This window comes from Eulemur rufifrons, chromosome 24 (genome assembly GCF_041146395.1).
Source record: "Eulemur rufifrons isolate Redbay chromosome 24, OSU_ERuf_1, whole genome shotgun sequence".
Taxonomy (NCBI): Eukaryota; Metazoa; Chordata; class Mammalia; order Primates; family Lemuridae; genus Eulemur; species Eulemur rufifrons.
The window spans coordinates 24,527,038-24,548,594 of record NC_091006.1 but is presented as its reverse complement, the minus strand read 5'-3'; the positions used below and the strand labels follow the sequence as shown (position 1 = coordinate 24,548,594).

General features: G+C 37.1%; 1 protein-coding gene across 1 annotated transcript in view; it reads right to left on the bottom strand.

Moving 5' to 3' along the window:
• The window catches only part of UBA6 (ubiquitin like modifier activating enzyme 6), a 60,434-nt gene extending 49,342 nt beyond the window's left edge, over positions 1-11,092 (bottom strand). The window contains exons 1-4 of the mRNA XM_069456835.1: positions 11,022-11,092; positions 7,940-8,002; positions 1,609-1,703; positions 1,081-1,109 (exon numbers count right to left, since the gene is read on the bottom strand). Of these exons, the coding sequence (XP_069312936.1) occupies positions 1,081-1,109; positions 1,609-1,703; positions 7,940-8,002; positions 11,022-11,092 (258 nt within the window). The remainder of the gene's footprint in view (positions 1-1,080; positions 1,110-1,608; positions 1,704-7,939; positions 8,003-11,021) is intronic.
• Between the last annotated feature and the right edge of the window lie 10,465 nt (positions 11,093-21,557).

The window sequence follows — 21,557 nt, the reverse complement described above, 5'->3', positions numbered from 1 at the left end:
TCTATAGATTAAAAGAAAAAACAAGTTCAGTATATGGATTTTACTTGGACCTGATTAGAACAAAGAGAGCTTCAAAAAAATTCCTAAGACAATTAGGAAAATTTGAACTCTAGATATTTGATGATTGTGGTAGGCAGGCTTTAATATGGCCTCAATGCTTTCCACTTCCTGGTATTCAGGCCTTTGTGTAATCCCCTCCCCTTGAGGATGAGCTGAACATACTTCTGACATTAGTTTACAAAGTGTGACTTGTCTAGTTAGCAAACTCCCTCTCTTCTTGCTTGCTCACTCTAATGAAGCAAGTGGCCATACCATGAGCTGCCCTGTGGAGAGGGCCACATAGCAAGGATTGGGGGTCACCTCTGGTCAACAGGCAGCAAGGAACTGAGGTCTTCAGTCCAATAACCCATGAAGAACTGAATCCTGCCAACAAGACTTGAGCAAGCTTGTTAAACAGATCATTCCCCAGCCTCAAGATAACTCCAACTCCTGCTAATACCTTATCTACAGCCTTGTAAGAAACCCTCAAACAGAGGAGCCAGCTAAGTCATGCCTGAATCCTGAACCACAGAAACTGTGAGATAATAAATGTTGTTTAAGCTAACTAAATTTTGGGGTAAACTGGTTTACAGTCATAGGTAACTAATACAATGATATTAAGGACTTGTTACTTTTTAGGTGCAAAAATGGTATTGTGGTTATGTTTTCAAAGGTCCTGTTATTTTTTAAAGATAATACTAAAATATTTAAGGATGATATAATACAATGCTTGGAATTTACATCAAAATAATTTGGCAGTTGTGGGCAGTGGGGAAAGGGAAGGAGATATATGAAACAAATGTGTCCACTGAGTTGGCAACTGAAGCTGTGTAATGGGTACATGGGGTTTTATTAAACTATTCTTTCTACTTTTGTATATTTTTAAAATTTTCATGATAAGCTCAGAACAGTAAAACAATTCTGCTATTAAATGAAGACACAATAATGTAATAATGTACACAATAGTGTAAATAATATTACCACTACAAATGGGGGGGAAGCTCATAACCAACAATTTTTCTTACTAAAGATATTACTCACCTTAATTCCTGCAAGAACAAGATTCTTTGCTATAAATGAAAAAGAAAAAAGAATAGCTTACTATTGGTATTGCATACTAGATATGTCTTCGTGGAGCCCGGTCACTTATTTGACTAGATAATTTTAACTTTTTTTTACTATGCAAGAAGTTCAAGTTCCTTATTACAAGGAAAAATAAAAAATTTGTATAATTACACCACCCTGAGATAACTACTCCTAAAATTTTAGTGTATTCTTCTAGACATGTTTTTATGAACACTAACATAATGAATTAATGGATAAAGAGAATGATCATTAATAGCTATTAACATCAGAAAAAGAAAAGCAATCAGAGTCATTATTGGTTCTTTGTGGAAGAATGTAACAGTATCATGAAATAGTGTTGCCAAAAGAATCAAAACTGAATCTCATCAAGGTTTTGGATTGAACTTCTATTACAGGAAATACAAGGGGAAAGAGTTAAATACTTTAAATTATCTTATATTGCTCAAAGCATCATACAAAGTTATGAATACAAATATTGCTTACCAATTTCCAAACCAAGACCACCCATACCACTTAAGAAAACATGGGACTTGGCCATCTTCTGCATTGCTGTGTCTCCAAGAACGTACCTCTGTCGACTATATGTAAAACATAATGAAAAATAAAAAATTACTTCAACAAAATTATCTATCCCTTAAAGTTGTTCACAAACTAATAGCTAAGTACTAGATCTTTCCCACCAAATTGTTTTGAATGATTTGCAGAATGTTTAAACATTTCTGAGTTATTATATCATTAAATATGAAATGTCTGATTTCGAATCAAAAGTTTAATTTATTATATCTCAAACAAGAAGCAGTGCAATTAATCGAAGTATGTGCCTAAACTATCAACACAGTTTTGCCATGTTAATGGTAGCTTGCTTATGCCAGCAGCGAAGAAGCCTGCAGAACAAGTGGCGATGAAATCATGAAAGGTGTCTTTCATAGCTTGTTGAGAATTGAATATTTTTCCTTGCAAGAAGTGGTCCTAAGTCTGGAAGATACAGTAGTCAGCCAAAGCAATGTCTGGTGAATACAGTGGATGATAGAGTTTCCAAGTCCAGCTTCTGTAGTTTGAGCAGCATTGTTTTTTGCAACGTGTGGTCTTGCAAGAGGATTGGCCTGTCTCTACTGACCAATCTCAGATGCTTAATCGCAAGCATCCTCATCATTTTGTCCAATTGGTTGCAGGAGACATCCGCTGTAATTGACTGACCAGGTTTCATGAAGCTGTAGTGGATATTACCAGCGCTGGACCACCAAACAGACACCATTGGGTTTTTTTGAAGAATATTCAGTTTTGGACTGTGTTTCAGCACTTCATCTTTATCCAATCATTGTGCTGAATGCTTGAGATTGCCAAAAAGAATCCATTTTTTACCACACATAACAATATGGTGTAGAAAGGGTTTGCGCGTTTATGTTGTGACAGCAAAGAAAGCAAATCAACTTCAAGATGATTTCTCTTCTGATCCTTGTTTAATTCATGCAGTACCCATTTATCCAGCTTCTTTATCCTGCTCATTTGTTTCAAATGGTCCAATATTGGTGCAACAGTAATGTCAAACCTTACTACTAACTCAGACGTAGGTAAGATGGATTCGCTTCCACTCCAACTTTCAGCTCATCATTATGCACGTTGGTCTCAAGTCACCCACATGGCTCATTTCCAATATGAAAATCACCAGAATGCAACTTCTCAAACCACTAACGTACTGTGCGTTCATTAGCCACATCCTTCCCAAACACTTCATTGGTATTTCGAGCTGTCTGCACTGCATTGGTTCCACAACAGAACTCATATTAAAGATAATACAAATTTCTGACTTATTCATGGTTTCACAAAAATTGCTCTTAAAAAAAAAAAAAAAAATCACAAACCAATATGTACATTCAAAAGAATGAGGATGTACCTTCACAATAAAAAAAAAAAATCCCAGAAGTGTCAAGGTGAAATCTCAGAGATACCAACTATCAAACTTAGTACTTAAGGAAATCAGACATTCCATACTTAGTAGCCTAATAATTGCCAAGTATATGACATATTTTGAAAAATTATATGATTTGGCACCATGATTCACATTCCCTCAAGGCAACAGACAGGTGGAGCTGAGCAGAAGTTGCCCTATTTAGACAGGGAGGATTGTGAACCCTAGACCTTGAGAGCAAGGAGAACTGACACCATGCTGATATCCCTGCTGCTTGCTGTGTCGTGAATAATGAAGTCCTTTTTCCCTCATCCAGGAGTTTCACATCTTTGGTCAGTATCCACTAAACAATAACGGACTAGTTTTTAACTTTTAAGTAGGGTAAAATCAAATACCAGGCCCTGACAATATATACACAAGGTCTGACAGGATAAAGAATAGGATGCTGGAGGGTAAAGTGGTGAAGAGTGGCATGGAGGCTAAAAAGAAAGACATGGCCATGACTCATGGTAAATAATAGCTAAAAATTATTGAGCTCTTAAGTACTATTCTTCATAATTAACTTGCAATTCGTATGAATTTTTCTGATTAAATACTTGTTAAATGAAGGTATTAAAAATGAATGGATGAATGAAGAGATTAGGCTTAAGAGGTTAAGTAGCCTATCTAAGATCACACACTCATAAACGGTGAAGGAGGATTCAAATTCAGATCTAACGTTAAAGCTTATACTCTCAGCCACTAGGTTATGCTGTATCCAAAAGAGGGCTTAAATGCACGTTAAACAGTTTAGTATCATCAATGCAGATGATAGAAAAACCATTTAAAAATTTTAAACTGAGAAGCCATGTGCTCTGTGATTTTTAAAAATATTTGGATAAAGTGTGGAAGATGGATTCAACACAAAGGTAGCTCTAAAGAGATCTGAAAGAGAATATTATAATAGTTTAATTGAGAGATGCCAAATGCAATGGGAAGAGAATTAAAGAGTAGGAATTAATAGATGTTTGGAAGAATTTTAAAAATAACTAACTGAAATTGGAGAATGAGATCAGGAAAAATCTAAAATGACACCAAAATTTCTAGCTCAGGTAACTAAGTGGGTATGGCAACATTTAATTAACGCTTGGGAATGGGAAGAGAGAGAAGAAAAAGAGATCCCATGGTATTGAGTGCTACTTTATACTAAAAACTATTTCATGCTATTTTTACATAAATCTTTAAGACTATGATATTATTAAGATATAAGATATTATTCCTATATACATGAGAGAAACCTGTGGAGCAGAAGGATTAAACAACAAGCTCATATAAATACCAGGATTGGGAATATGAACTTTCAGCTCTGTCTCTGGAGACCATGTTAATTCCACTGTACCACAATGCCTCTCTAAGATGTAGATATTTGCTGAACATCTACCTGTTTTACATTGAAAGTACGTACCTGCGTGCATTGAAAAATGAAGGTCTTAAGCTTGTCAGGAGAAAGCTGAAGAAGAGACTCAAGTATCACTAGCATACAGATAGCCAAAATCATGAAAACAGATGATATGAACTAAGAAAAAAATCCTTAAGTTGGAATCTGGCATTTATGGTGCATGAAAAGTGAGGAGAGTCTTAAAAAAAAAAAAGACAAAAGAGTCAAATCTGAGATGGGAGAGTCAGTAGAGCAGAAGCAAATCCAAAAAGATTGATATTCCAGAAGCCAGAGAAAAGTGTTTCCTCTAGGATTCCACTGGAATAAATGCAGGTTTTGATGATGCTATGATGATTATATTACATGTAGAGATCTAGGAATGTCTATGTGCTATGGAAGAGAACCCAAATAGAGAGAACATCACAAAAGGCTGGAAGGATTATACCACTGAAGATGCTGCCATTGTTACAGGAAAAGCTGTGAAAGCCATCAAGCCCAAAACAATAACTTCCTGCTGGAGAAAACTGTGTCCAGATGTTGTATATGACTTCACAGGATTTATGACAGAGTCAATCAAGGAAATCATGAAAGAAATTATGGATATGGCAAAAAAGGTGGGGGGGTGAAGGGTTTCAAGTAATGGATTTTAGAGAAATTCAAGAGCTAACAGACACCACACCAGAGGAATTAACAGAAGATGGCTTAATATTGACTTGATATAGACGAGTGCTTCCAAACTAGTGCCAGATGATGAAGAAGGCAAAGAAGCAGTGCCAGAAAACAAACTGGCAGAAGGGTTCTGATTATACCAGATTGCTTATGACTTCTTGTAGGACATGGACCCTTTTATGATAGGGACACTAAAGCTAAAGCAAATGGAGGAAGGAGGACCGGTACCGTATTAAGAAATTTTTAGAGAAACTGAAAAGCAAAAAAGTCAGACAAATTATGATGTATTTCCGCAAAGTTAAACAGAGTGTGCCTGCCTCTCAATGTGAAGATAGAGGACGAAGACCTTTACAATGATCCACTTCTACTTAATGAATAGTAAGTATATTTCCTCTTCCTCAAGATTTTCTTAATATTTTCTTTTCTCTAGCTTACTTCACTGTAAGAATACAGTATGTAAAAAATGTAAAATAAAAATATGTGTTAATTAACTATGTTATTTGTAAGGCTTCTGGTCAATAGTAGGCTACTAGTAGTTAAGTTTTGGGGGAGTCCAAAGTTATATGTGGATTTTCGACTGCATGGGGGTTGATACACCTAATTCGTGTATTAAGTGTCAACTGTACTTTAATATACACTTAAAAATTTGTTAATAGGGTGGAATTCATGTTATGTGTCTCTACTATGATAGTAATCTTTTAAAAATATAAATGGGGACCATCTTTTTTTTTTTTTAAGAGACAAGGTCTTGCTATGTTGCCCAAGCTGAACTTTAACTCCAGGGCTCAAGTGATCTGCCCCCCTCAGCCTCCTGAGTAGCTGGGACTACAGGCATGCAACACTGCATCTGACTGGAACCATGTTCGAAAGGACTCTGTAAGTTACAGCATTTGGATTTGCCTTATGAGACAAAATAGTCAGAAATGTGGCTGTGTGAAAGAGAATGCAGAGAAAAGAGAACTTGTGGAATCTATCTTTACACTACTCTACCTTCATCCAGCTTACTCCTGAATCTATCTCCCTAAGATGGTAAGAGGTTAAGGATTCTCACTTCACACTTTGTCCCTTAAATAAATCATTGCCCAAAGACTTAAATCTAATATTAGTCCCCGCTAAGCAGAAGACATATATTTAAAATTAAAGAAAAAAAAAAAAATCTCCCAAATCTTCAGGTTCAGTCACGAAAAAAAAAAAAAAAATTTCTCCATAACAATCACTGAAAAAAAATCTATAAGTTAATTAGAATAATTTTTAAAATCTAAGAACATAAAAGCTAATTTTTGTGTTCAAAAGCTCACACTTTGGCCTTTGTAATATACACATTTCTTTGGATTTCCAATAAGAAACCTTAAAAGTAGTAACTGTTTCAGCATTCACTAATAGTACCCACACAAATTTCTGGCTTTATCATTTATTATTTTTTCTTGATTCTTGCACTCACTATGACAAATTTTTAAGAAACATATCAAAATATAAATAAGTATAAAGATGTTGGTAAACAACTACAACATGTTTGCAACAAGTCATACATCCAAAGTGCAAACAACTACACTAAAAGATATTCTGTCAGGTAAAAGAAAATAGCTTACCTCTTAATAATATCAGCTAAACTGCTATATTCTATAACTTTCAGTCATGCAAACTACGGTCTACTTACTTAGCATTGTAAATGAAAAATTTAGTCAGTGGTCTACTCAAAATTATATTAATCAGCATTACAGGGTTAGAGGGATATAAAAAAAGTTTCCCAAGAATTGTAACTATACAATCAATGAAATTAGCCCATACTATTCCAGCAAGTTGCCATTTGTTATCCCAAGAACATGACCAAGAGGACACTAAGAATGTAATTACAGATTAAGAATCCCAACTAAAGGTGACTTCTGAAGTATATTTTATAATCAGGAGACTACCTGCAAAATTATTTTCACATAAGCAAGATTAAATGTTAGCTTTCTCTCTCTTTTTCCAAGTGCAAAGCACAAAACAGAATTTGAAATCAACATATCAGGTAGCATGCATCAACTCCTAATAAAGTACTCATAATTAACTCTGCACTCCACATTAAAAAAATATAAAGAGGAATTAAAAATACATAATAAGCCTATCCTTCCAAATTCGACTGACCTAAAATGTATTTTTCATGGTTATATTGAGAGGAAATCTAATAACTTTTAAACTGAGACTCTGCTGGCTTCCATACAAACCCCAACTATTAAAAAAGATTTCTTAGGTGTGATAGCAATGTATGTGTTTTTAACTTTTCTTTAATTATTGAAAAAAGTATTCTGATTTCATGAAAAAGTGTTGGTAAAAAAAAGTCCCACCAAATTCCATTCAAATCACAACTCTTCAATCACATAATACTTCTCCACTGTTTACAAATTATAAACAAGCAATGTTTTAATGAGATTATACTGAAGTAATCATATTCTCTAGATGCTACTGTATGAGTAAGGTGAAATTGAATTTTTTTATGAGACTCCTGCACTGTCAAGAACATAAATATGTGTTATTGTCCAAAAACAAGATGTATATTTCATAGGACAGTATAATCCTTCTCAATTAGTCTAATCACCTAAACCTAAAGCAATTGAGATTTAAATATTAGAGCTTTCAGATTACAGTGGAAAAAAAAAAAAACAAAAAAACCCAATTACTGAAACCCTAATTTTGACTTGAGAGGAACTCTCAGGAGATATATATATATATATATATAAAAACTCTGCATAAGCTTAATGGTTTCTTCAAATAGACTACTTGATTATTTGAGAACAATGAATGGGGAAAATAAGTTTCTGTTTCCATGAAGTTCTTACCTGTATAATGCATCATCAATCTCCACAGATTCTGTTGACATGATGGGCAGATTTTGATTTGCACTGGAAAACAAAAAAAACTTATAAGATCAAATATGGTTATTAAATATTCACATTTTATAATATAACATTTGATTATACATGGGATCAGATTTATGAGTTACTAAAAGTTTTTACAAACCAAATATATATTTTATTATGTACCACTTCTGATTTTTAAAATGTTTTGAAATTAAATTCTGATTGCTTGCTATGCCCTGTGTGTACTATAAGATTAGAGAGCCCAAGGTTTTATTCTCAGGTGTTTTATCATTGCCACATATATTCTGATGGATCCATATTTTAGCAATTTTGTTTCATGAACAAAATTTCTCTATATACACAGTCTCCCTAAATAAACTCCTTCAGTCCCACAGAAGTCACTGTATACTGATATCTAATCTTATTTCTTCATATTTGATCTCTGACCTCCAGATTTTAAACACCTGCCAAAAAAAAAAAAACTCTATTCTGATGTCTAAATGTTACCACAAACTACTGCTGCTTAATCTTATCTTCCCCAGTCTTTCCCAAACAGTTTTTGGTACTACCATTTTCCCAGCTGGGCTTGAAATCTAGGTATCTTCTTATTTAAATCATTCCTTTGCTTTCTCCACCTGTGAGTTCTGTTAACTCTACCTTCAAAAGAGATAGCAAATCTGATCACTTCTCATTACTTCAATCAGTACAATCTCAAACCATCACATTTCACCTGAATTACTTCAAACACCTCCTAACTAGTACCCTTATTTCCACTACTGCCCTTCCCCTTTAGTGTATTCTCTATATAACAGCCTGAACACCTTAAAATGTAGTCAGAAATTATTCCTTGACTTAGAATTACCCTCCAATGGATTTCTTTTACTTTTAAAACAAAATTCAAACGTCGTACCATGCCTATTTGTTCTGTCTCCCAATTACCTCTCCAATTTCAACTCCTACCACTCTCCCTTCTTGATTACTGTCTACAAGCCACACTGGCCTGCCTGCTGTTCCTCAAGAAGCCAAGCTTGCTCTCACTTCAGAGTTTTTACAGTATTCCCTCTGCTTGGAATGTTATTCCTTCAGATCTCAGAATAGCTGACTTCTTAAGCCTCTATTAAAATACTGCCTTACAAATATTACACAGATCATTCCCGGTCATTCTATCAACAAAATGACTCCCCTTTGCTTAGGTTAACCTGCTGTACTTTCTTCAAATCACTTATTAACTGCTTATTGTCTGCCCCTACACCTCCCAGTAGAATGTATGGTCTGTTAAAAACTCACTATTGCATTCCAAATACCTAAAACATTACCTGGCATTTATTAATAACAGCTAACCCTGCACCATACATTGTTTTAAGTGCTTCAGATGTACTAACTCAGTTAACTGCTACAACCTTATGAGATAGGCACTACTGCCATCTCTAATGGATACAGGAAAAAAACTGAGGCTGGGAGAGTTCAACTTAAATAACTTGCCTAAGGTCACAGAAACAGGTAAATGGCACAGCCAGGATCTGAACCCAAACAGTCTAGCTCTTGACTACCACATTATACTGCCTATTGCCTCTCATAAACGAAGCAATTAAAACATGTTATTTTTTAGGAATAAAAAAACTAAGCTAAACATACTAGTGTGACAAAGTATACTTACTATACTAATGTATTATTTACAGTAGCGTGTCCCAATTTTTTCACAGCATGGCATACAAAAAAATGATATTGTAGGAAACACTTGAGAAGCAGAGATAGTTCCCAGGCAGAAGGAACCAGCCTGGGGCATTTGGGCCTGAGCCACTGTGAGAACTGAGATCAATATTATCTTGGCAAAAGTGCAAGCAATTCCAGGTTCTGAGAAGCTCTAATTGTCAATCACAGGATTTGAAAAACAATGTCACAACATGAAATTCAGGTTTGGAATCCCATTTTCTAGGCTTGGCATTGATAAATAAGCCACAGGATTTGTAAATATGGGTAATTAAAATGTTGCCATTTATTTTACCAAACATTAACGGGCATCATCAAATGATATCAACTTCTAGCAGTTAAATGGATAACTATTACAAAAACTCCTGACTGCAATTATGAAAGCAAACCAGAAGATAGCTGCTACCTTTTCAGAAAGTTCTGCCTCACTGGAATATTGCAAGAATATTTAAAAATAATAAGATCTATAAGGCAATCAAAAACGCTTCAAATAAGGGGTGTGTTGTGTATGTATGACATAGTAGCCCCCAGGTAAATGTGGCAGTGTTGGGAATGGCGGACAGTATCATGGTACTAAAAGAAACGCTTCTGTCTCAAACTGGCGAAAAAGCTACAGGTTTATGGGCAGTCTCTCTCATTAGCTGAAAATAATACAACCTTCACGTCCATCTTTGGCATAGTATATTCTGATAGTGGGCAAGACATAACGACTTATTTTATTATGAGATGACTGAAAGAGAAATTACTAACCAAGAAATTGGTAAGGGCCTAGCACAAACATTTCCCCCTAATTTTGCAGGGGCGGTAAAGAAGTAAAGGAGAACCTCAGTTCCAACTTGGAAATAAGAATGGATAACTTGTGCCTGTTTTCCTGGCTTTCCCCACCCCCACCCCCACAGACTGCCATTGATTCATTCTTTACCAAGTTGCCTCTGGTAACAGTTTTCAAAGGAGGATCTCATTGAAGGATAGTGAGCAGTGGCGCTCACAGCTTTCATTTTACCGAAAGAAGAGGAAAGGAGCTTGGCACCGGGCAGGGAAGCTCACAACAAGCGACCGGGGCCAGAACAATCTCTCGGCTGGAGCCCCCGAGCCCCTCTCCGGGGACCCGGAGGAAGGAGGATGCCAGACCCCAGCCGGAACTGAAAAAGCGCTGAAAGGAGCGGGAAGCGGACTTTCTCCTCAGGAAAGCAGAGGCCGGAGCCCACACCGCCACACCCACCCCGCGCGCCCCCCTCGCCAACCAGGGCCTCTCGCGCGCTCCCAGCCCGCCCGAGGGGAGAAGCAGAAAGCTGCAGCCCAGGTCCCAACCGCGACCCCTCGCTTCTTCTCGCCCTTATCGTCCTCTCACCTGCCAGTCCCCCAGGAAGAGCAGGACGCCTCTTCCCCCTGACGGGCGGCGACCGGCTGGGATCTCTCCATTGCCGCCTCAGACACCGCCGCCGGCGACGGAGAGACAGGGAAGGGGGCGGGATCGCGAGAGGTCAAGGGGCGAGGGGTGACGTCACCAGAGGGGGCGGGCCTAGGGAAGCGAGGAGCCCGGCAGTGCCTTCCCGTCAACCCTAGGGGCGTCCTGGCTTCCGGTTTGGGTGTGGCGCGGGGCTGGCTGTGGTGCAGGTGGCTGAAGTGGGCGTGGCTACTGCGATTGCGATTGGGCAGATGTATGTGGAGCCAAAACTCCGAAGTTTTGCGTCAGTGCTGGCTCTACAAACAAGCATACAGGACTCTAGTGATCCGCGAAATAATGAGATTGTGTTGCAAACCCTTAAGAGTCTTATAGCAAGAAGAGGAAACTCCTTTGTTTTATATATAGAAAACCGAAGGCTGGTTTTCTATTTCTGGCTCCAGATTTCCAGTCTGGTGTTCTATTTAAAGACGTTATACACTTAACGAATAACTTTGGGTGTCTACTATATGTGAGGAACTGTCTCAAATTTAATAGAATCATATAATTTTTAGAGCTATAAATGACGTTGGGTCATCCAGTTTGGTCCCTTCATTTTATGAGTGAGAGAAAGGAACTTCCTGTCAGTGTAAGAGTGACTTCGTCAAGATCTTAGAGCCAGTCACGGTCAGTTTACCAGAACACAAGTCTAAGGACATCCCATCTAATTCTCTTTCCATTAACTCCTATGTCAGTCATCTTTCTTAGAAAACCACACCTACTTGGACACAATAACAATAGGTTTTGACTTTCCTTCTAAATAAGAGTGGGTATTTGAAGAAAAGTCCACAGGATTTTAAAAATTGGTATTTACCTTGACTTTGGGTATTACATAATTTTCTGTAATGTATGATATTTTTACTTAATTAGAATTTCTTCCTCTCTCGTGGTCTAGGCAAAACTGCATTTTCCCTTGTGTTATACATTGTCTTCGAAATTGCATATCTCCAAATACCTGGAAGCCTCATGTTCACCTATGACATCATCTAGGTTTCACAATCCTGTTGTGGACCTTTTCTACATAATCATTAAAATAAACTTGATTTATGTCCTATTCTTTCACAGTTCTGCTCTATCCCTAAGTTTAGATATAAATATCTTCAGCTAGATGCCCCTCCTCCAATACCATCAATTTGTTTCTCTCCCTCTAATTTCCTTTCCTTATTTCTTTGCTTCCTAAATATTTGTTGAATGTCTATTAAACATTAGGGTCTAATGCCTAGACAATGATTGGCAATAGAGATACAATGATTCTCGATTTGATCAATCTCATTGTGGAAAGCCAAAAATAGAAAGTAAATGAAAAAATAATTTCAGAAAGTTGGTAAGTATGATGAAAATAAAAGAGGATAAGGAGATAGAAAGAGACTTGGGTGGGTGGGGAGAAGGAGGGAGACAATTTTAGTCAGAATAGCCAAAGATGGCCTTTTTGAGGAAGTGATGTGTGAGCGAAAACCTAACTGATGAAAGCTGTGTGAAGATATAGTGGAAGAGAATCCTAGACAGAGGGAAAAGCAAGTATAACCTTTTAAAATATTCTTTTTAGCATTTATCACCTCCTGGCATATACTTATTTGTTTGTATATAGCCTCTCTCCCTTTAAAGGAGACTGAGCTTTTCCTGGAGAAAGATTCAAAGTGTGAGGGGGATTCAATGTGAGAGGGATTCTCCATTACTAACTTTGAAGAGGGAAGGGACCATGTAGCAAGGAAGGGGAATGGCTTCTAGGAGCCTAGAGTGACCTCCAGCTAACAGCCAGCAAGGAAGTGGGGACTTTGGCTTACAGTTACAAGAAATAAATTTGTCAACCACCTGTATGACCTTGGAAGAGGACTCCAAAGCTCCAAATTAGAACACAATCAGCTGATACCTTGATTTTATCTTTGTGAAACCCTGGGCAGAGAACTCAGTTATGCTGTGCCTTAAGTTGTGACTTACAGAACTGTGAGCTAATAAATTTGTGTTGTTTTAAGTCACTAAATTTGTGGTAATTTGTTATGCAGCAATAGAAAATGAATGTACTGGCTGGGCGTGGTGGCTCACGCCTGTAATCCCAGCACTCTGGGAGGCCAAGGCAGGAGGATCACTCGAGGTCAGGAGTTCGAGACCAGCCTGAGCAAGAGCGAGACCCCATCTCTACTAAAAAATAGAAAGAAATGATTTGGACAGCTAAAAATATATATAGAAAAAATTAGCCAGGCATCGTGGTGCATGCCTGTAGTCCCAGCTACTCGGGAGGCTGAGGCAGTAGGATTGTTTGAGCCCAGGAGTTTGAGGTTGCTGTGAGCTGGGCTGACGCCACGGCACTCACTCTAGCCTGGGCAACAAAGTGAGACTCTGTCTCAAAAAAATAAAGAAAGAAAGAAAGAAAATGAATGTACTATATTTTATATAAGATCCATATCAAAAGATAAAATTACAACAAAAATTAGTTTAAGGATCTAATTGGCTTTTACTTCCTTATTACATTGACTCAGGCTGACTGGAATCTCCTATTTATTAGGAAAACTGTCCCCTTGCAAAGTTTAGTTTTCTTACATGGCACTTAGCCAAATGACTCCTTCTGGTTTGGTCTGGTCTAATGGGGCTTGGTATAGAAGGCAAGTCCAAAACAATGGGCTCCCATAAACTTTAACATCCCCATTTCTTCACACTTATCCCTGAAAATAGAATTTATTTTTTAAATAAATTCACAAAAAATGGTGCATCTTAAAATTGAGGGCATGTTAGACTTGATAAAATGTGGTGCAAATTATTTCAAACATACAGTCTAACAGGAAATCAGATTTAATAGTTTTTAATGAGAAAGGAAATTAGATTATCACAACTTTTTGACAGTGAAGCTTTATGCCTTAAGAAAATGGAATAACATATTTAGTGATGGAGCATACAATCTGGTTGATGATGTAGTTGAGGTTGTTGTATATTGGGTGCTCAATATCAAGGTTTCTGCACAAATATTATAGGTAGCCCTGTTATCTGATATAAAGACACGATCATAGTGCTCCAGAGTAGATGGAGTTGAAGACCTCAGCTTATGCTAAGCAAAGCAAAGAAGCTGGGTAAATGGAGAATGCTCTTCCTATAATCAACAGATAGAGATTATATCAATAGGAAAGCAAAATAAAAACTGGTTTTACCACCAACCAGCAGACATTCCAGAACACCTGATGACATGTACTTAGATCAGCTAGCTCCTGAATCCTGTCCAGTGCTTGGTCAACGATTTCCTTTTCAGTGGTGTAGTGACCAGAGGTATCACTGTTATTTGTAGCACCCTTTTTGCCAGTGATGGCATCCTAGAGAAAACTTCATCACTGACTGTTGGTGCTAGGTCTACAAACATTCCCATGGAGTCATGCTTGACTACACTAGTCTCCTTGAAGAAGGTGTTGAAGGAGTCCTCCTCTCTCAGAATGCTCTTATCACTTGGCTTTGTGTTAATGCACACTCAAGGGGGGTTCTCTATGTTGCTCGCCTCACAGAAAGCCAATTACTGAGACAACAAGGACTGTCAGGGAAGAAAGGATTTATTGCAGAGGACATGTCAACCAGGAGGTGGGAGGAATGGACTGCCTCAAATATTCCTCTCCAGCAAATAGGTTTAGGATTTTTTCCGGAGGTGAAATGAATAATACGTAAGACGAGTGAGCATCATTACATGTTTCGGGCAGAGTACAGGGCACACAAGTACAGTGAGAGATCATGCTAGTACACACATACCATGATCAAAAAACGGTGGATATGTCCTTCTCAGGGTGAGTATTTTAGTAGTATAATGAGCTAGGGGTTAATAGTTGTCATTCTTTCAGCCTTGTGTGCAGGCAGGATGTGAGGAGGAGGCTGCTCAGTGGGTCCTTGGGCACAATCTCTGGTGGGGTGTCGTTTGTCTTGTCTTCTCTGGACAAACAGGGGTGTAAGGCTTTGTAGTTATTTCATGGCTACAAGGAGGCTCTGCCCTTTCTGGGAAAGAAACTCAAAAGGGAATGCATCAGTGCAACAGAAAGTGACAAAGTTCTGATCAGCAAATCTTACTAGCCTGGGAATTTGAAACATAAGAGAACTAGAAAAAAAGAAACAATAAAAAAGTTTTCTTGCTTATGAGGCCAGTTACAATTTACCCCTTATGTTTGTTCATCTCTCAGTCTTGGGGAGTCGGGGCATCAAACCATCTAGCTGCTGAAATAGGTCATGGTTGGGGTATGAGGAATGAAAATGTTGAACCTGCCGGTGAAAGCACTCATGAGTCATAGGTGAATGATTGAACATCTCTAATACTGTTACTTGAGTGTTTTTGTCTGTTATATTGAAACAACATTTTAGTCCACATTTAATTAGTATGTTTATGATGAAGTAAATCAAGAAAATAAGTACTCAAATGGAAAGGCTAAATTTCAAGATCCCAGAAAGAATAGAATGAATACCCTCAGGAATCAAAGAGAATAGTCTTCAGAACCAATCTCCCATTCCTAGATCATCTCTTTTAACCTGTTGCAACCACGAAGCTTGTTGTGTAATCTTATCAATATGTATTTCCTCTTCTGCATAGGCATTTATGTGAGTGCAACATGAAGCATTAGCTGTAACACAAACACCCCCTTGTTATGCTAAAATATAATTAAGAGCAATGTGATTTTCAAGAGCTACTCGAGCTAAAGAGTTTAAAGATTTTTGTTGAGCAGCTATTGCTATTTCAGTTTCATTAGTGATAATTCTCAAGGTTATGGATAGGTTATGGAACATGCATTGATGAGCTGCCATTCCCCACTAGGGCAGTAGGGTGTACCCAAAGAAGTAGTCTTCTCCATCTGGGATTTGCCCTGGAAGATATTGTTTTGGGGTTTCCCCAGATGGAGTCTCTATATAAAATTCCCCTAGTTATTCATGAGAACAATTTCATGGAACTGGTACAGTGATCAACTTCAGACCTGCTGCACATTGAGAAGGGAGTGGTGAGGGGTCCTAATAAACAAATCCCCCCATTGCCCAGCTGTTTCAGCAATCATAAGCCCAAGCAGTTCCTTCCTTGCCTCCACAGACAAAAATACATTCAACGGGGGTTTGGGGGAGGCACAAACAGTATCTGCTCCTGTTTTCATTTTTTAAACAAGAATCTATATAAAGGAGTTGATCCTGTCCCTCCAGGAGCTGACAGGTTGCTATTGATATTAATAGTTTCCCCAAGCCTTGAGGATACATTTTTGCTGGCATACCACGGTACAGGTAGGGGTCCCATGGTCCTTATCTGAGGGGTTAAAGCATTTGTTAATAAGATAATCTAAAGAGGGCAGTGCTGAAAAGACTGTAATAATTGACCACAATAAGTGGTCAGTTTAGGGAGACTGTATGGCCAATAGGAAGTGCGTTTATAAGATAGTGGGTTCTTGCTGTCCACTTGTACATAATGTATGATACCAGGCTGGGTGAGAAACACAGGACCTCTGAGTATGGAGTTATTAATTGTACCCTGTAGGTGATCCAAGAAACAGGCTTCCATAAGTTCAATGTACAGGAGGGTGCATTAGTGAAATTGTATACAGGGACTACTATAGGGTCAGAATGGTCCTGTGTTGAACAAGGTTTTAGGATGACAAACCCAGTGGTGGGACAGGTTAGTGGAAGAGGCGATAGTTTAAGAAATTCTAACTAAAGAGTTGTCTTACCAGGCAAACAAAGATCCCCAAGATACAAAAGGTATATAACTTCGTGTTACTTATCTCTTTTTGTGAAAGAGCAACTTTAGGTCTTCTAAGGGCTCACAAGCCCACTGCTCCTCTAGTCCCTTGGAAGGTGCTGAATCCTGGAGGTGTGGGGTTTCTGGTAGGGGTTTCTCCTTTAACTGAGTGTGATGAATCTGCAGCTTAACTCCTGCAAATTTAACTGATGAGTGAGTTGTCAGGAGCACCTCAAATGGGCCGATCCATTGTAGCTGTAATTGATCTTCAGGATGCTGGTTTCTCCAGATTTTCAATAACACCTTATCTCCTGGCTTTAAGGAATAGAGGGGCAAATCCATTGGAAACTGGAGTCTCTTGGGAGCAAACTCAGAAATACTTATTAGCATATTACCAAGCTGTTTTACAGCTGAACAAGCCTCCATCTCTGGAAGCAGACAATCATTAGGTAAGATCTGGAAGCTCTTAGGAATGGTCTCCCATATAAAATTTTAGAGGCTAAGTGCCAGCTTACTTCTGCGGGCCACCGAAGTAAGGGCAACAACAGGGCAAGGGATAATACTTTGTCCTAAGTTAAATTGGTCTCTTGACAGATTCTGAAAAGTCTTCTTTAAAGTTTTATTAATTTGTTTAGTTTTCCCCAAAGACTAGGGTCTCCATGATGAATGAAGTTTCCAGTTAATTTCTAAAATTCTCGATATTTCTTGGATGATTTTGGCAACAAAGTCTGCTCCATTATCACTTTGGAGAGTTGATGGAAGTCCAAACCTAGGAATAATTTCCTTTAAAAAGGCCTTAGTGACTTCTGACGCCCCTTCAGTCCTGGTGGGGTAAGCTTCAACCCATCCTGAAAAAGTGTCAGGACCAGAAGAATTTTCCATTGATCAGCTTCAGTACAGTTTGTACCTTGTTTCCCCTTCACAACTCACATAGTTCTTGTGACATATGTCTGGACACATTCATGTAATGACTCTGACCCTACACTTTCCTGTCACTATGCCAGGTAAGTCAGTACAAATAGGCATTTTACCTAGCACTATGCCTAGAAGCTTACTTTAATGGTTACTAATTACATGAAAGTGACCAAGAACCACATAATATCCCGCTAGATTCAATCCAAAGATATCTTTAGTTCAACTTCTCCTTGCCTGGATCCCAAAGATTTCCATGGCCATTCCAACACCACCTCATCTCAGGGGAAGTTTTACAGAGGGAAAGTAAGAGTGGAAAGAGAAAGTCTTAGCCAATTGCGATTAAAATATCTTATTTTTGCTAATCTTATAAAAACACGTGACTGTGTGATAACATCTTTTCCAGGGCCTCAGGAGTAGACGAATAAGTGAGGAGCTTTGAAGTTAAGTTTCATGAGCTTTATAGGAAATCTACCTCAAGTTGCCATTTATTTACTAACTTACTTGACTTATTCTCTGAATCTGAAGTAATGGCCAGAATTTTAAAAACTTATGAAAATGTATTGCCCAATAGACTAATTATAAAAACAAACAACCAAATGAAGAAAAAAACAGGACCCAAGAGTTCCTAAGAAAGTCAATAATTATTCAGAACCTACTCCCTATACACCAAGTGAGGATTCCAATCACTAGAATTTAATATGCTTGGATTTAAATTGTGAAAAACAATGAAAATCTGTTATTTTCCCATAGGGCTACATTTATTGTGCAATTACTGTGTTCCAGGAACTGCATTTAGTCTTTATGCTTTGTATTTAAATAGTGTGCTATTTAAAGTTGTGGTATATATAGTCTCAATTTTGCTTTGAAAGATAATTGGTGATTATGACAGGTACTGCTGTTTTCTGACCCAAAAGGCATTACCCTTTTACACACACACACACACACACTCTCTCTTTCACACACCCATACGCACAGCACGTCCTCCACCCCCCAAAAAAAGAAAAAAAAGCCTACCTTTTTTTCCAGTTATCAGATTGCTAAGTGTTCAGGAAAATTGAGTCCTGTCCCACGAGATGAATCATGTCCTTAAAGTGTTCAAGGTAATCCCCTTTTTCTTTGTAGTGATTGGTTTGGGGTTGGTCACGTGTCCCATTCTGGCCAATTTAAGAGGAGGTGCTAGGGTTATGGGAAAGAGAGATCCGTAATGAGGAGTCACCCATCCTTTCTGCCTCTGAGACTTAGAATGGTGAAAACCAACCTCTAGTCATGAAAGAAAAGCCTAGTGGAAGCAGAGAAGCTGATTCAAAGGTCTGGGTTAACCAATTCCACATGCCTACCTCTGGATGTCCTGTAACATGAGATGGAAAAATACCACTTCTAGTTTGACATTTCTATTCCTTACAGCAGAAACAATTCTAAAAGAAACAGAGTTGCATGAAATAAAAGTCCAAACACACACACATATGATATTTATTGTGCTTCTTCTCATTACAAAAGCAATATATATGTTCATTTTGGGAATTTGGAATTACAGGAATTCACAAGAAAGAAAATTTCAAAATCACTCAGATTTAGCTATCTTAACATTTTTTGCATGCATTTATCTATTGCCTCTATGCATGCATTTTATGCTATGTAACTTTTAAAATTAGACTAATTATTTTAAACTTGATTTTTAACTTAATAATCATAGACAAAATAAGCAAGATTAAATTGAACCTTATTCTTTTTTCTTTTCTTATTTCTTGTATTTATATGGTAATTAAAAAGCCCAAGACATTGGTTTAACATGTAAAAGCAGGCCACAGATAAAATAGATGAAATTCTAAAAATACTTTAACTGCCTAAGATATTATGTCTTATGACGACCACATCAGTTCTGAGACGAGGTCATTCTAAGGAAATGCCTAACTCCTTTATGCTAATTTGTATTTCCTGGTAGATAATGTTTGTACCTGGTACCTCTCCCAGAGTATTTTTTAAGCTACTATATCTCTGTTTAATAGGCTGAAATGTAATTAATGTAAACTTTGTTCAATTCATTGTCACTAGTTTATGTCTCTTCCTTACTAAACTGAATTGCTAAAAGAAATGCAATTTTTAACTACTTTTATAGGCTAAGTAAAGGAGAAGATACCAAGATAGAATCTTATTCATAATTATCTGATTTGTTGGATTGACTCTGTAGAACATGTCTTTTTTTTACAAGGAATATTCATCTTTTATTATACTTGGAAATAGAATAAATGACTGTAATATTGAATGTGAGCTACCGTCTGTTGAGTGGTATATCTTTAATTTACAATCCACATTTCCCTTTTGGGTGCTGTGAATTTTAGTTTAAATTCATCTCCACATTATAATTTATGGACCATAATATTGATACAGAATACTTATTTCTGTGAAATTTTTCATTGCATATTGAACCTTAAAAGAATTTGGCCATTTGAAAAGAATAATTAAGCATATTGAAGCAATCCAATTTCAATATTAAGATTTTATACATGTATAAAAACAAATGAATATTTTCTGATACATTTTTATTGTAATAACTCTCTTATGTATAGATACAAAATCAAGCAGGGATTCTTAACCTTTTTTGTACCAGGTATGCTTTGGCAGTCTGATGTAGTCATTAAACTCCCTCTCGGGATAATGTTTTTAAATACATAAAATAATACAAACAGGACTAAATGAAAACAATTACATTGAAATATAGTTTTGTGCATGGACTGTAGATTAAAAAACCCCACATCAAGATTTTGAATAGCCCTTTAGTTAAAGTATCAAAAAAATGCCTGAGGAGATACTTAAATAGAACAGTTTCTTGAACACATAAGAACCAAGCTGAAATACATTCATTAAATACATGTATAATAAAGCCCTTAGGTTGCTCCTTGTACATGTGTGTTATTTTTGTCTTTAAATACAGAAGTAACAATTATTATCAGTTTAGCAATAAGTATATGAAAAAGAAACATGGAGAAGATTTATTTTTTGCAACTTATCTCCCTGTGTCATCTAGGAATAAAATCTTGGAATCACTGTACATATCAACTTTGAGCATTTTAGCACACTACAAATTTTTAGCCTCGCCCAATTCAACTGTAATTGGGTCATAGATTGCCTAATTAAAGGCGTGAGTTTAGTAAAAAAGAAAATATGAATGAAAGAGTACAGGGAATGAGCTCAATGAAGACACAATTGAAAAATAAGATAGGATGGGGGAAAAAACCCAATGACTTCACAAAACTGGAAGTAGGAGAGGAGAAAAACAAGGAAAGGGAGGCCTTATTGTCAGTGAGCAATCTACTTTTCACAATTCCACACATCCTGGAATATTTAGAAATTACATTTCATCTTTTATGTGGAACTACATAGCTCACTTGAGTATAATAGTATCTTACCTATTTAAAAAGTCTTAAATAATGCTCAAATTTTCTTTTAAGACCCTTATTATATTTATCTCATTAAATGGATATTATACTCCCATTATTTTCATCTCTTCCCATTTTTCAAGAGAGAATTAAGGCCTGAATTAAATAAAAGAGATATTATTGTGAAAACATATTTTGGAAACCATATTATTTAATGGTTTAATTCAGTAGGTGTTACTTTCACATTTACAGAGTTTTCTTTTCTTTCTCTGCTTCTCCAATACTCTATTGTCTTTGACCTGTATAGACTGAAACTGTACAGTTTTCTTCCCAGAGTTCCTTTTATGTATCAAACATCTTTTTGCTTGTGCATTTGCTTCATTTTACATTGATTTTTCTCAGTGATTTATGGCTTATGGATTTAGTACACTCAGGAGATGGACAAAAAATTCTTCATATTGTTAAAACAGGTTATAT